Source organism: Sinocyclocheilus rhinocerous, unplaced genomic scaffold (genome assembly GCF_001515625.1).
Source record: "Sinocyclocheilus rhinocerous isolate Xijiao unplaced genomic scaffold, SAMN03320098_v1.1 scaffold528, whole genome shotgun sequence".
NCBI classification, from domain to species: domain Eukaryota; kingdom Metazoa; phylum Chordata; class Actinopteri; order Cypriniformes; family Cyprinidae; genus Sinocyclocheilus; species Sinocyclocheilus rhinocerous.
This window is the reverse complement of record NW_015634004.1, coordinates 440592-454775: the sequence shown is the minus strand read 5'-3', so window position 1 is coordinate 454775 and position 14184 is coordinate 440592. Positions and strand designations below refer to the sequence as shown.

General features: G+C 35.9%; 1 protein-coding gene and 1 pseudogene across 1 annotated transcript; both read right to left on the bottom strand.

Annotated features, from left to right (window-relative positions):
- Positions 1-383: 383 nt before the first annotated feature.
- On the bottom strand, positions 384-4529 carry LOC107744838 (methyltransferase-like protein 5). Its single transcript, XM_016558658.1, has 7 exons — positions 4178-4529; positions 2314-2428; positions 2044-2225; positions 1809-1891; positions 1668-1719; positions 619-668; positions 384-490 (listed from the first exon to the last, which is right to left on the bottom strand). Exons 1-7 carry the CDS (start codon positions 4275-4277, stop codon positions 449-451), a joined length of 624 nt encoding a protein of 207 aa, XP_016414144.1. The 5' UTR covers positions 4278-4529; the 3' UTR covers positions 384-448.
- Positions 4530-12130: 7601 nt separating this feature from the next.
- On the bottom strand, positions 12131-13159 carry LOC107744836 (C-X-C chemokine receptor type 1-like; annotated as a pseudogene).
- Positions 13160-14184: the final 1025 nt, after the last annotated feature.

Sequence of the window (14184 nt, the reverse complement as noted above, 5' to 3'; positions counted from 1 at the left end):
ATTCTTTGATGAATAAAAAGATAAAAAGAACAGCAATTATTCAAAATAAAAATCTATTCTAATATAAATCTTTGCTATCACTTCTTAACAATTGAACACATCCTTGCATAATAAATCAGCATATTAGAATGATTTCTGAAGGATCATGTGACACTGAAGACTGGAGTAATGATGCTGAAAATTCAGCTTTGCATCACAGAAATAAATTAGATTTTAATGTATATTAAAATAGAAAAACGTTATTTTACATCATAATAATATTTCACAATATTACATTTTTTCCTATATTTTTGATCAAAAAAATGCAGCCTTGATGAGCATAAGAAACTCCTTTAAAAAACATAAAAAATCGTTCTGATCCCAAACGTTTGACCGGTAGTGAATATATATATAAAAAAATAAAAAAATAAAAATATTTTGCAAAGCAACACAAATTCCTTTTTGCCGTTTATGTTGGAGTAAATCGAATGAAGTCCACTTGAATATCAACCTAAAATAATAAGATAGAAAAAAAAAAAAAACATGTTACTAGTTTGTCTTTGTAAAGTCTGAGAAAATGTGTTTACATGTGTCCAGTGCAATATTTTTGTGGCAAATAGTAGCAAAACATTCACTTACCGACTTCTTTTTGTGGAACTTATAAGATGCTGGCAGGTCATATCTGAGCTCTGTGAAGGGATGACACCAGTTGAGGATAAATAACATCATATTATAATGTGCTATAAAGCTTATTACAACTTACAGGGTTCTGCATAAGATCCTTTATGATCTTGGTGTTCAGACAATAAAACTTAAACCACCGTTTAAAAGTTTTGTGTTGGTAAGATTTTGTAATGTTTTTGAAGTCTTTTAAGCTCATACAGGCTGCATATATTTGATAAAATTATATAGTAAAACAGAAATATAGTAAAATAGTATTACAGTTTAAAATTAGCTTAAGATTTTCATACATTTGATTTTTTTATTTATTTGAAAGAAGTCTCTTATGCTCACCAAGGCTACATTTATTTGATAAAAAATTTAGTAAAAAAAAAAAAGTAAATATTGTGAAATATTACAATTTAATAGAACTGCTTTCTATTTGAATATTTTTTAAAAACATCATTTATTTCTGTGATGTAAAGCTGAATTTTCAGCATCATTACTCCAGTCTTCAGTGTCACAAGATCTTCAGAAATTATTCTAATATGCTGCTTTGCAGCTCAGGACACATTTATTATTATCAATGCAGGAAACAGTTTTTGTGGAAACATTTTTTTTCAGGATTCTCTGATCAATAAAAACTCAAAAGAACATTTGTTTTGAAATAAAAATCTTTTAACATTATAAATGTCTTTATTGTTACTTTTGACTAATTTAAAGGCACAATATGTAACTCACCCTGCTTCATACTACGACGTTAATAAATCATTAGCTCATCCATGAACATGATTTCTGCCCGAGTCCCGTCGGATTGCGTCGGCTGTGGGGATGAAGACGAATAACTCCCATGATTCCACACTCAGTCACGGCGTCATCAAACTACGCCTTTGTTTTGTTTGTTTGTTTTGAAAACATGCCCTCTAGCGGCGAAAACTTACATATTGTGCCTTTAATGTGTCTTTTTTAATATTTCTCTCCCAATCTTTTGAACTATAGTGTACGTCAATAGATTCACTAAATATTACCTGCAATGACTTCCATTTTCACTTTCCAATCATTTGCTTTCTTCTGAATGTGCTGCATGAAAATGCAATTCAATTGTAAGTTTTTCTTATGAATATAGCTGAAATGTAGCTGTGAAATGATGACGTAATATGGCAACTTACATCTCGTGTTGAGGTCTTGTGAAGGGAATACACTGCTGTACTTGCCATGGAAATCGCTGTCCGCAGGAACTGCATGTCAATACCTAAAATGTAAGATATGTATATAGTAACATGAATCAAGATCAACCAATGGAATATGGGAAACTTGTTCGACAACAGGTATTATTCTGGCAGTTTTGCAAATGCATCAGATTATGTCAACATCACTGCTTGTTGACTTTAAGATGACCCTTACCCTGGTTGTGCTTCGTGCCAAATGGCGGGTTCATGATGACCGTGTCAAACTTCTTGGCGTAAGAGGATCCAATAGAGCAAACATCACACTGGACCGTGTCAATGTTTGACAGTTCAAAATCCTCAACATTTCCTTTGAATATGTCCAAGGCGTCTTCATCAATGTCAAATCCGACACACAGTCTTAAGAGGAAAGATTGCAGTTATGTAGATCTATTTTAAAAACTAGAGTAATTCTAGGCCACGGATGGAAGGATGGAGTTGGTCTTACCCAGCATCAAGCACTGCAGCTCCTACAGACAGAACCCCACATCCACAGCCCAAGTCTGCAACTAGTTTATTCTGTATGTCATCAAATGTGTTGTGGATGGTGTACAACATACAGCCTACAGTGAGTGAGAACACATAGAACAACTGGATGGTGTCTTATGCCATAATAAATTATGTTAAAGGGATAGTTCACCCAAAAATGAAAATTCTGTCATTAATTACTCACCCTCATGTCGTTTCAAACCCGTAAGACCTTCGTTCATCTTCGGAACACAAATTAAGATATTTTTGATGGAATCTGAGAGCTGTCTGACCCTCCCATAGACAGCAACTCATTTTGGAGAATATCCGCTGGACGTAAACAGCGTATGCTGCTCTGAGTCAGCTGCATCACACGGATACGCTGTTTCCGTTCAGATCAATCACAACAACGTTGGAAACAGATCCGGCGTGACGCAGACCACCATTTCTCCAAAATGGCACCAGGGTGATGCAGAGGAAACGAATTGTCAAATAAAGTCGTTATTTTTTTTTCTTTTGCGCACAAAAAGTATTCTCGTAGCTTCGTATAATTGCGGATGAACCACTGATGTCACATGGATTATTTTACAGATCTCCCTGCTATGTTTCTGGGCTTGGGAACATTTCAGTTGCATTGCTGTCTATGCAGGGTCACACAGCTGTCAGATTCCATCAAAAATATCTTAATTTGTGTTCCGAAGATGAACGAAGGTCTTACGGGTTTGAAACGACATGAGGGTGAGTAATTAATGACAGAATTTTCATTTTTGGGTGAACTAACCCTTTAAGACAAATAGGGCACTCAAGCCATCTGTCCCAGACAAAAGACTCCCAAATGTTCAATAAAATGATGAATTCAATATTCATACACAATTTCTAAAATGTATAATGCCTACTATTTTTAAACGGTATATTTTAAGTAGTTTTTAGTATATTTAAACAGCATATTTAAACCGTATGCAATATACATTATGCAGTGATAAAAAGTTTTCAATCAGTATGTCACATTGTTTCACATGACCTCATTATATGCATATTTAATTCAGTAAGTGGCTACAGTGAACCTTTTTGTGCCACAAAATAAAAATATAAAGAGGAAAACTTTTTCTCTCAAAAATCTACTTTATTTCTCGTAATTTCGAGTTCATTTCAGAATTGCGAGTTTACAACAATTCTGACTTTATTTTGCACAATTGCAAGTTAAATATAAAAAGTGAGCGAACTCAAAATTGCGAGAAATAATGTCAAAATTTTGTTATAAATTTGCAATTCTGAGAAAAAAGTTAGAATTGTGAGATTTGAGCTTAACTGTAGGAAATATATATTTTTTATATAAAGTCAGAATTTTTATTTCGCAATTCTGCGGAAAAAACGTCTGAATTATGAGATAAACACGCAACTCGGAGACAAAAAGTCAGAACTGCAAGGTTTTTTATTCAAAATTGTGAGATATAAATTCAGAAATGTGAGAAATAAAGTCCAAATTAAGAGATAAAAAGTCACAATTACATTTTTATTTTATGTAAAATGTTTTAAAACAACTTAAACCTCTTTAAAAAACGAGCAAAGAAAAATATAGTTAGTTACTGATCATTTGTCACACTACAAACGAAACGTCAAGACAAGCGTGATGCATTGTGGGATACAGTAACCTAACGCAGTATTTCAGATATGAATACAGAACATTTGCATACTGCGCACAGTATATACTACAGGAATCGTGAGAACAGTATACAAGAATGCTAATGCGAATACATAAGCAGACCACATCCAGAAATTCGCAAACACATCTGACATTAGTTAGCAGTATCATAATTAAGTCTATGATAGTATATAATGCTCACCCGCTATATGCGGACTGGTGGGGTACTGCTCCAGCTGTATTTTGGGCTCCTCAAATCCATCCACCTGTTGAAGGCAGCTTTCTAGCTCTTTGAGCTTCATATCTACATCAGAAGATCAATTGATCCTGCTCATATCAGTCTGTGTTTCTGTAGGTCATAGTAATGTTAACTGATGAGAAACGTCGACTGATTCTCTCTTAACTGAAACGCCGAATGATCATAATGTCACGACCGATCTTGAGACATCTGGTGATATAGTATAGACTTTCTTCCAGTAGAAAATTTACGTTGGATCAAATATGAAAACATGTAGCGCACTTGCATGTGTTTTCTACTTCTTCTTCTTCTATTTCTGCAAGCTGATCTTGTCAGCTGAGAGTATTAGCGCCATCTGCTGGCTGATTACTGCCATGGCGCACAGACAGTCATTATGATCTGAGCTGCGTTTCTGAAAAGCATGGTAAGAATACTGGGGCAAGTACAAGCTCAAACCGGTGCGCAGTCCTACCGTACTGAAGAGAAATTAAGGGGTACGTTGATCTGCTAGTCGCGGGTCATGCCGAGAACTCTGCTCATGTGTTTGCATAAGGATGCATTTAAAAGTTAATGACCAAACGTATCCTTATAAAAGTTCACAGTGTTGCTGCAGATGAAATATAACGTGGATAACATTAAATTTACATTTTTTCATCAGGTTAGACATTGATTATTTATCACTCAAATGCTGCGTAACAAGAACATGACCCATTTAAGTTTATAGGACAACTAAACTATCAATTTAAACAAATTTACCATCAACTACAGACGTTGCATCCATCGATTCCGCCATGTTTCTCACTGACACGCCCCCAACTCGGGGCTTAAAGAAAATTTCGAGTTTCCCACTTGTAATAATGACTTTGTGGTGGCATTCATGTGCGTTCAACTCGTAAATACGATCTATCGGACATGACTTGAACACACCATACCTGTCCGTTGGTCGCGTATATCCGCCATGTTTGTAGTTTTTTAAACACTTTTAATGCGTGTTTGTAGTTCTAATTGAATCCTCGTCCACCGCGCAATGTGTTGTGGGCAATACTAGTCGTTAGACATTTAGAGCATCGTTGCGCTCTCACACTACTTAAATGAAGGAAAATTATTTCTAAATTTGGAAAGTAATTTGAAAAAAAAAAATGCTTTTACTTGTTTTATTTTGTTCAATGTTTGAGGAGCTGTAGTGTACATACAAAAGACATCTGTTAGAGAAAAAAAGGAGGAGGATATTAAAAACAAAGTTTATCCGTTTTTACCGAGGCGATTTAAGTTAAGTTGTAAACACAACATCTGCGGTTGTATGTACATCTGCCGGCGCCGGCATTTTTCAAATTAACAACGGTTGTTTACGGCGACGCAAAGAATTGTGGGTTATCTGTAGCAGCGAAGGATACACCTCATGCATCCTCCGAATTCCTGTAAAAGAAGGTCGCATTCGGAGTGTCCTACTTGCTTTTCTGAAATGAGACAGTCTTGATGACGTATGCAGCCTTCGAATGCGACCTCCGGAGGGCGCAGCCTTCTAAATGAGACACAGCTGTGTGCATCGATCTGAACTTCCAATTCTAACCGGAAGTAGTAGATCATCCGGGAATCTCTGGCATACTTTTTAAAACATACTATGATTCGGGACATACTAATTCTATTTTCGAATACTATTTAGGACGGATAGTATGCGAATTGGGACGTGCCACATGCTCATATGGAGAACCGAGAGTGCCATTTAAAAAAAAGAAAATCAGTTTATTGATTTAATAATTCAAACCACTTTTTAAATGGACAAATTAATAGACATATTTAAAGATGTTTATTTAATTCGTGTTTTTAAATGTAGTTTAATAAAACAATAAATTAAAAAATAAATTTTTAATGTATAAATAAATAGACGTTTATTCAATTCGTGTTTTAAAACGTGGATTAATAAAACAATAAAAAGTTTGCATCGCTTGAATCCGTCTTCATACTCCCGCTGTAATGACGTATAGCTTTTCTCACTGTCCAATGACAGTGCGTGTTACATTTACAAGTGAGAGAGGGGTTGGCTCTACAAATCGAGGCGAAAGTTGATTGGTTGCTCCCATGTGTGTACTGTCCAATGGCATTTTTTTAACTCGATTGACAAACGGATAAAGAAAAGCATTTGGCAAATAGAGAGAGAAAAACGATTGCAAATGCATTTTTAAAAAGGGATTTAAAATGTGCATTTAAAAAGATTTATTAATGTACTTTTTATTGTTTTATTAATCCACGTTTTAAAACTTGAATTAAATAGTTTTAAATGTGCCTATTAATTTGTCCATTTAAAAAGTGATTTATTTATATACATTTTTATGTTTGAATTATTAAATCAATAAATTGATTCTTCATTTTATTTTTAAGTGGCACTCTCGGTCCTCCATATGTTCAATCTGCACCAGACTTCACATGTTTGATAAGAGTCCTGGCCTGAAGACATCTACATGCCAACATTCAGTTATAATCATAGCGCCACCAGCTGGCAGCAGGAAGTTTGGCACATATAAATGACTTTGACATATTCCTCCTATATGTACCACTTTAAATGCATATTGCCACCGTTTGCTGTTTTCCTAAAGCCGAGTGAGCCCGGGTGCGAGGGCCCTTTCATCGCTGCTTGCAGCTTTAATTAAAAAAAAATATATTTTTTTTTAAATAGGCCTAGTAAAAAAAAAACATATTATTCCCTTTGTAGTTCACTTTGATAATGTAGTTCAGCACAAATTCTAAACAGTTTCAGATAACATTGTCAGTTGCTGAATTTGGAATATAATAAAAACATAGCCTATAATACAAATATCAGCAACAATTTCTGCAATGCTTTGTGCTGTTAGTTGGGTTGTGAGAATTGAAAACACTCCATCCTTTCATAAAATTACAGAAACTGGACTCAGTTACAATTGATATCAGCTTAACATATTTCGAGTTGGCATCCTCATGTGAACAGCTGCTAACTTTAGCCCTTTAAAAATATCATATTCATGCAAGTGTCTTATGATGTCTTATCAGGTATCTGAGCTTGACCACAGCATATTTCCATTTTTTTAAAAACAAAACCTTACAAAAATCAGGAAATTATATATGAACAAACCCTTGGTTAAAAATAATTCAGATTAATATATTTTCAATAGAATTTAAAGAATAGAATTTAATAACACTTTTACACACTTTCTTTAGTGGCATATAAAGTGTAACTTTATTTTGCATGTCTGTTTGCCCTGTGAAGGAGGAAACCAAGATGCCTCAATTCTCTCTGTTATTGTTCCTGTTTTGTCAGAGAAGTGGAGACATTCGTGAAATCATGGCATTGCCTGACCCAGAGCAGACTGATTTCTCAACAGACGTTAATGTACAAGTGTTTTTTTCTGAAGGAACTTTATTTGCACCTGTGAAGCAGAATCAACACGTTTGAAAATGAAATTGAAAATTGTACATTTTTTAAAGTAAGAGGAAAATAACATGCCCGGAAACAAATGGAGGCAACAAATAAAATTTGACATACCGTTAAGGGTCAGTAAGATTTTTTTAAAGAAATTAATACTATTTAGCAAGGATGCATTAGATTTATCAAGTGAGTTTTTATAATGTTACAAAAAAATGTCTATTTCGTCTTATCAGGTATCTGAGCTTGACCACAGCATATTTCCATTTTTTTAAAAACAAAACCTTACAAAAATCAGGAAATTATATATGAACAAACCCTTGGTTAAAAATAATTCAGATTAATATATTTTCAATAGAATTTAAAGAATAGAATTTAATAACACTTTTACACACTTTCTTTAGTGGCATATAAAGTGTAACTTTATTTTGCATGTCTGTTTGCCCTGTGAAGGAGGAAACCAAGATGCCTCAATTCTCTCTGTTATTGTTCCTGTTTTGTCAGAGAAGTGGAGACATTCGTGAAATCATGGCATTGCCTGACCCAGAGCAGACTGATTTCTCAACAGACGTTAATGTACAAGTGTTTTTTTCTGAAGGAACTTTATTTGCACCTGTGAAGCAGAATCAACACGTTTGAAAATGAAATTGAAAATTGTACATTTTTTAAAGTAAGAGGAAAATAACATGCCCGGAAACAAATGGAGGCAACAAATAAAATTTGACATACCGTTAAGGGTCAGTAAGATTTTTTTAAAGAAATTAATACTATTTAGCAAGGATGCATTAGATTTATCAAAGGTTACAGCAAAAACATTTATAATGTTACAAAAAAATGTCTATTTCAAATAAATGTTGTTCTTTTGAACTGAACTAAATGGGGTACAAATACACAGACCAAAATGAGGAAATAAACTAGTAACAGGAGCCAGGAGGACAAAAGACCCCGGTGAAGCTGAAAAGATAAAAGATTATGGTGGAGCCAAAGGGTCAATGGGCCGAGACCTGGCCTCGGAGGATTAAGGTTGAGCCGAAGGGCCATGGTTCTCATGCTGTGGCTCTGAATACAAAGGCCACTGATGGGTAGAGGGTTTGGTGAGCAAGATCTAAAAACTCACTGGTGTGGTCCTCGAGGGATCAAAGCCCCTGGTTGAGGAGAAGGAGGTGGACTTCTGAACATTTGCCTAGTGCTCCCAGAGCTATTGACAGATTCCACTCGATATTTCAACAACGTTTCTCTCCCCAACAGGCCTTTCTTAAAGAGAGACGTGAGAAGCTGGTTGCGGAATTTCTTCCGAATAAAGGCATACAGGATAGAGTTTATTGCGCAGTGAGAGAAAGCCATTGCCTGTGTGACGTACAAGGCCACATCTATGCTGTACCTCAGCTCACACGTTTCCATCACCCGGCCGCCTCGCATCAGGGTGTCTATGAACTCTACGATATTATTGGGCAGCCAGCAGACGATAAAAGCCAACATGACGCACATGACCTGCATGGCCTTCTGCTTTTGGCTGTTGCGTGTGCAGCAAAGCGTGCACATGGTGAAACCGTAGCAGAACATCATGACGGCTAATGGTAGGAAGAATCCTAAACTGTGGTGGAGAATCCAATCATTCTGTTTAATTAAAGTTTCACATAAAAGAGTGAATACAGGAAAAAGTGTGCAGTGCTGCGCACATACTTAGGTTACGACGTTAATTGTTTATAAATCCTGATATGAGTGACCAGTTTTATTGATTTGGCCTGCTTGGTTGGTGCAAATGTATTTTTTTTGTTTTGTGTATGAATTACATTGTAAATAACGATGGATTGGAGATGATTTCTTTGCATTATAAGCCTCCGCATGCTATTTTTCCAGTGGCTTTTATGTAACCCTACGTTATGGGGACATTTAGCAAAAAAATGACAATATCCAAAATCCTTGTCCTTGTGGGGACATATTTTGGTCCCCACGAGGATCCAAGCTTATAAATCATACAGAATTACGTTTTTTGAGAATCTAAAAATGCAGAAAGTTTCCTGTGAGGAGTAGGTTTAGGTGTAGGGTTAGGGAATAGAAAATACAGTTTGTACAGCAGAAAAACCATTACGCCTAGGTAATGTCTTCATAAAACATGGAAACCCAGTGTGTGTGTGTGTCTGTGTCTGTGTATATGTATGTATGAGATTGGGAAAACATGACTTTGGAAAGATGGCAGCATCATTGCTATTCTTACACAGGGATCAATAGGTCTATTAGTAAAATCTGTTGACACGAGGAAACGCAAGAAGTGCATTTTCCAATTTTTGATGTCTTCATAAAACATGGAAACCCAGTGTGTGTGTGTGTCTGTGTCTGTGTATATGTATGTATGAGATTGGGAAAACATGACTTTGGAAAGATGGCAGCATCATTGCTATTCTTACACAGGGATCAATAGGTCTATTAGTAAAATCTGTTGACACAAGAGGAAACACAAGAAGTGCATTTTCCAATTTTTTAACTGTCACCATATAATGCAGCAATTGTTCCTAAAGTCTAACCACCTTCTTTTAGTCTATTTTTGACTTAATACAGTGGAAAACAAGGAGAGAGAAACCACATCCTGGACCCTTTTGGGGAAAACAAAACAAAAACGTGCTTACATCAGGCCGGAAATGGATTATTCAGCAGAAAAACCATTACGCCTAGGTAATGTCTTCATAAAACATGGAAACCCAGTGTGTGTGTGTGTCTGTGTCTGTGTATATGTATGTATGAGATTGGGAAAACATGACTTTGGAAAGATGGCAGCATCATTGCTATTCTTACACAGGGATCAATAGGTCTATTAGTAAAATCTGTTGACACGAGGAAACGCAAGAAGTGCATTTTCCAATTTTTGAACTGTCACCATATAATGCAGCAATTGTTCCTAAAGTCTAACCACCTTCTTTTAGTCTATTTTTGACTTAATACAGTGGAAAACAAGGAGAGAGAAACCACATCCTGGACCCTTCTTGGGAAAACAAAACAAAACAAAAACGTGCTTACATCAGGCCGGAAATGGATTATTAGTTCATATACTTCATTCTCCACTGATTCTTTGATTACTACCTGAACTCTAACCCTTCTTTTAGTCTTTTTTATGTATTAATATAGGGCATAACCACCAGTGTGCTCTAATTCACACACACAGAAATAGGCACACTGATAATAGGTTAAACTGAGGTTAACACCGATAATGAGGATAAACCTGAGATTATGGGATGGACACAGCATTAAGAATTAGAGAAGAGTTTGTTTATGCAAAAAGACAGAAGTGAACTATTGTTTCGAAAGCACCTTTTCCTGTTTCCATTTCTCAAGACTTTAACTATGCAAACCAGATCGATGAATGACGTGCCACAAAGACAGGTGCAATTTTATCTTCGTTAACACCTAGTCAAAATAGCCATTCAAATTAATTTAAAAAAGTTCATATAATTTCGAAGATAAAACCTAATACCACTTTTACAGTTTACCCATATTTTGCATATCTGTTTGTATGTGCATGATGTTGTAATGTTTTTTTAGGGTTGTGCTCTTTGAAGGAGGAAAACAGGTTGCTTCACTTCTCTCTGTTTTGTTGTGGAGAGGAAGTGGAGACATTAGTGAAATCATGTCATTGCCTGACCTAGAGCAGGCTGATTACTCAAACAGAGTTTAATGTACAAGTGTGAGAGACATATTTTTCTGAAGCAACTTTATTTACACATGTGAAGCCAAAACATAATTTGCTTTTTACATTATTTTAGAATAAGAACAAAAATAGCAAATCCTGAAAAAAGCAACTAATAAAACTTTTCAAATGTTTGTGGTCAATAAGATTAAAAAAAATAAAAGTTTTTTTTTTTTGATAATAAACGTTTCTTGATCAGCAAATCAGTATATTAGAGTGATTTCTGACGGATTATGTGACACTGAAGACTGGAGTAATGATGCTGAAAATTCAGCTTTTTGATCACAGGAATAAATTACATTGTTAAACATTAACTTTTTTTAAAATTGTAATAATATTGTACGATATTACTGTTTTACTGTATTACCCCCCCCCCCCCCCCAAAAAAAAATGCAAAACAGAACATCTCTTCTTTCACCTTTTACTAATTTTCATTCAAAATCTGAAACCTCTGCAGAGTGTTTTTCACAGATCATTTTGATATGGACACACAGCGTTCAAAGCTCAAGCTTGGTATGCTGCTTCAAACCACAGAAAAACCTTTCAAAGATCAATATCATCAGGAAAAAAGCTACAGAAAGTCAAAGATACACAAACACACTCGTATCTATACTTTTACATCTATAATTATATAAAAACAGAACTTAGTTTACATGGAAGCAATTTTCTTAAAGGAACAGTTCATTTAAAAATGACAATTCTGTCATTACTGACTCAACCTCAAAACTGTATTTTTACGACAGGGATAAGATAGCATTTCTGGCTAAACTATTTCTTTAACAGTAGCAAAAGAGGAAGAATATGTATAATTTTAATATTATAAGAGGATAACAGTTGACTACAGAGTCACTGACATTTGCCTAGTGCTTCCAGAGCTATAAACAGATCCCACTCGATATTTCGACATTGTGCCTCTCCCCAACAGGCCTTTCTTAAAGAGAGACGTCAGAAGCTGGTTGCGGAATTTCTTTCCAATGAAGGCATATAAAATGGGGTTTATCGCACAGTGGGCAAAAGCCATTGCCTGTGTGACGTACAAGGCCACATCTATGCTGTCCCTCAGCTCACACGTCTCCATCACCCGGCCGCCTCGCATCAGGGTGTCTATGAGCTCTAGGATATTATTGGGCAGCCAGCAGACGATAAAAGCCAACACAACAGACATGATGACCCGCATGGCTTTATGCTTTTGGCTGTTGCGTGTGCGGCAAAGCGTGCACATGGTGAAACCGTAGCAGAACATCATGATGGCTAATGGCAGGAAGAATCCTAAACTGTGGTGGAGAATCCGCAAACTCATCCTCCAGCTATCAATGCTTTCTGCGGTCAAATTGTCATGGCATATATACTCCTCCATATATCCAGACTTAAATGCCTCGCGATTCACCATAATGGGCAGGGACTACAAAAAGGCACATAGCCACATCAACGCACACACTATACCAACCAGATGGCGTTTTTGGGTGAGGAATTGGGTTGCTTTCACGATGGCCAGGTAGCGATCAACACTAATGCATGCCAGCAGGAAGACACAGCAGTAAAATGTGGCTTCCTGCAAGCCTGAAATCAGTTTGCACATAATTGTGCCGAATATCCAGTGGCCGGCGTGAAGGTAAGCAGCCCAGAATGGGAGAGTCAAGGCAAAGAACAGGTCGGCGATGGCCAGGTGCATCAGGTAAACGTCAGTAGATGTCCTGCGGTTCTCCATGCAGCTCACCACGAAGATCACCACCGTGTTGCCCGACAAGCTCAGACAGAAGACTATGACGTAAACTAAGACCAAAGCCGTGCTGTTCATATACTGCATGTTTTCGGGGCAGGGAGTCACCAAATCTGGGTATATGAAATCTGGAGTAGTAGTTTCCATGTTTAAGATGTTTGACTGCCAACTGTGGGGGGGGAGGGGGGTGGAAACTTTATTAGAACCAGCTTATTTAGCTATAAATCATTCAAACGATTGCCTTCTGTACAGCTGCTTATTACCAAATAAGCTTGTTTCACACTATAAAAAAACGGTTTCAACTTAAAAAAAGTGTTTGTGCTGCCTTGAAATTTTAAGTTTAGTCAAAATTAAATGTTAAGTTGCTCTAAGTGACAACTTGGATGTTTGAGTTGAGTAAACTTAAAATTTAAGGCAGCATGAACAATTCATTTTTAGTGGAAACAACAATTTTTTTAAGGTTAATTCACTTGTGCTATTAAACTGAACTGAATCAACAATCAACTGACTTTGTTCCCTTTGCAACATTCACACTGTCAACACTGACCTACACTGAGCTGTATAATGACACTTTTGTCTTTTTAGAGCTGCTTTACATTTGAAATGATATATGTTTTATAATTGAATATGTGCAACATAAGTTATTTTCTTGTTTATTGCTGTGAATCTGCTTTGAAACAATCTGTATTGTATACATAAAAGTGCTAAATGATTTGACTTATTCTAAAAGTGCAAAAATAATAATAAAGAAATGAGCTGATATGTCTTAAATTTTGACTGGTCTTAAATGCATAAATCAAAAAATATACTTAATTTAGTGAAATATTTCACATTAAGTCATAATGGCTAATCCATTAATCTTTAATTAAAAGCTGAACAAACTCTCAATATATTGAGTAAAATTGTATTCTCTTACCGTTGTATGTTCTGTGATTTTACTGATTAACAGCGCTCAGGTCTAGCAGTCTGGTATTTAGGGACCATTCAGTTAAAATTGCTCGATACTGACTGATAATTTTCTGAGAATGACTGGTTTGATAACAACTGATTATTACTAGGTTACCGGTCCCTTTCCTTCCTGTATGAATACTCCAAAAATGAGGTTGAGCAGAGATATCATCAGCACCTCGGTTTCACAAGAGAGTCAACCAAAAACAACTGTAAACCTATTC

Bases quoted from the DNA above. Each gene is read 5' to 3' on its own strand.
- LOC107744838 (XM_016558658.1), bottom strand. From the start codon at position 4,277: ATGAAGCTCAAAGAGCTAGAAAGCTGCCTTCAACAGGTGGATGGATTT. The intron at 2,226-2,313 runs GTAAGACCAACT...TTTCCTCTTAAG, and splicing joins GCTGCAGTGCTTGATGCTGG to ACTGTGTGTCGGATTTGACA. The intron at 1,892-2,043 runs GTAAGGGTCATC...CTTACATTTTAG, and splicing joins TGGCACGAAGCACAACCAGG to GTATTGACATGCAGTTCCTG.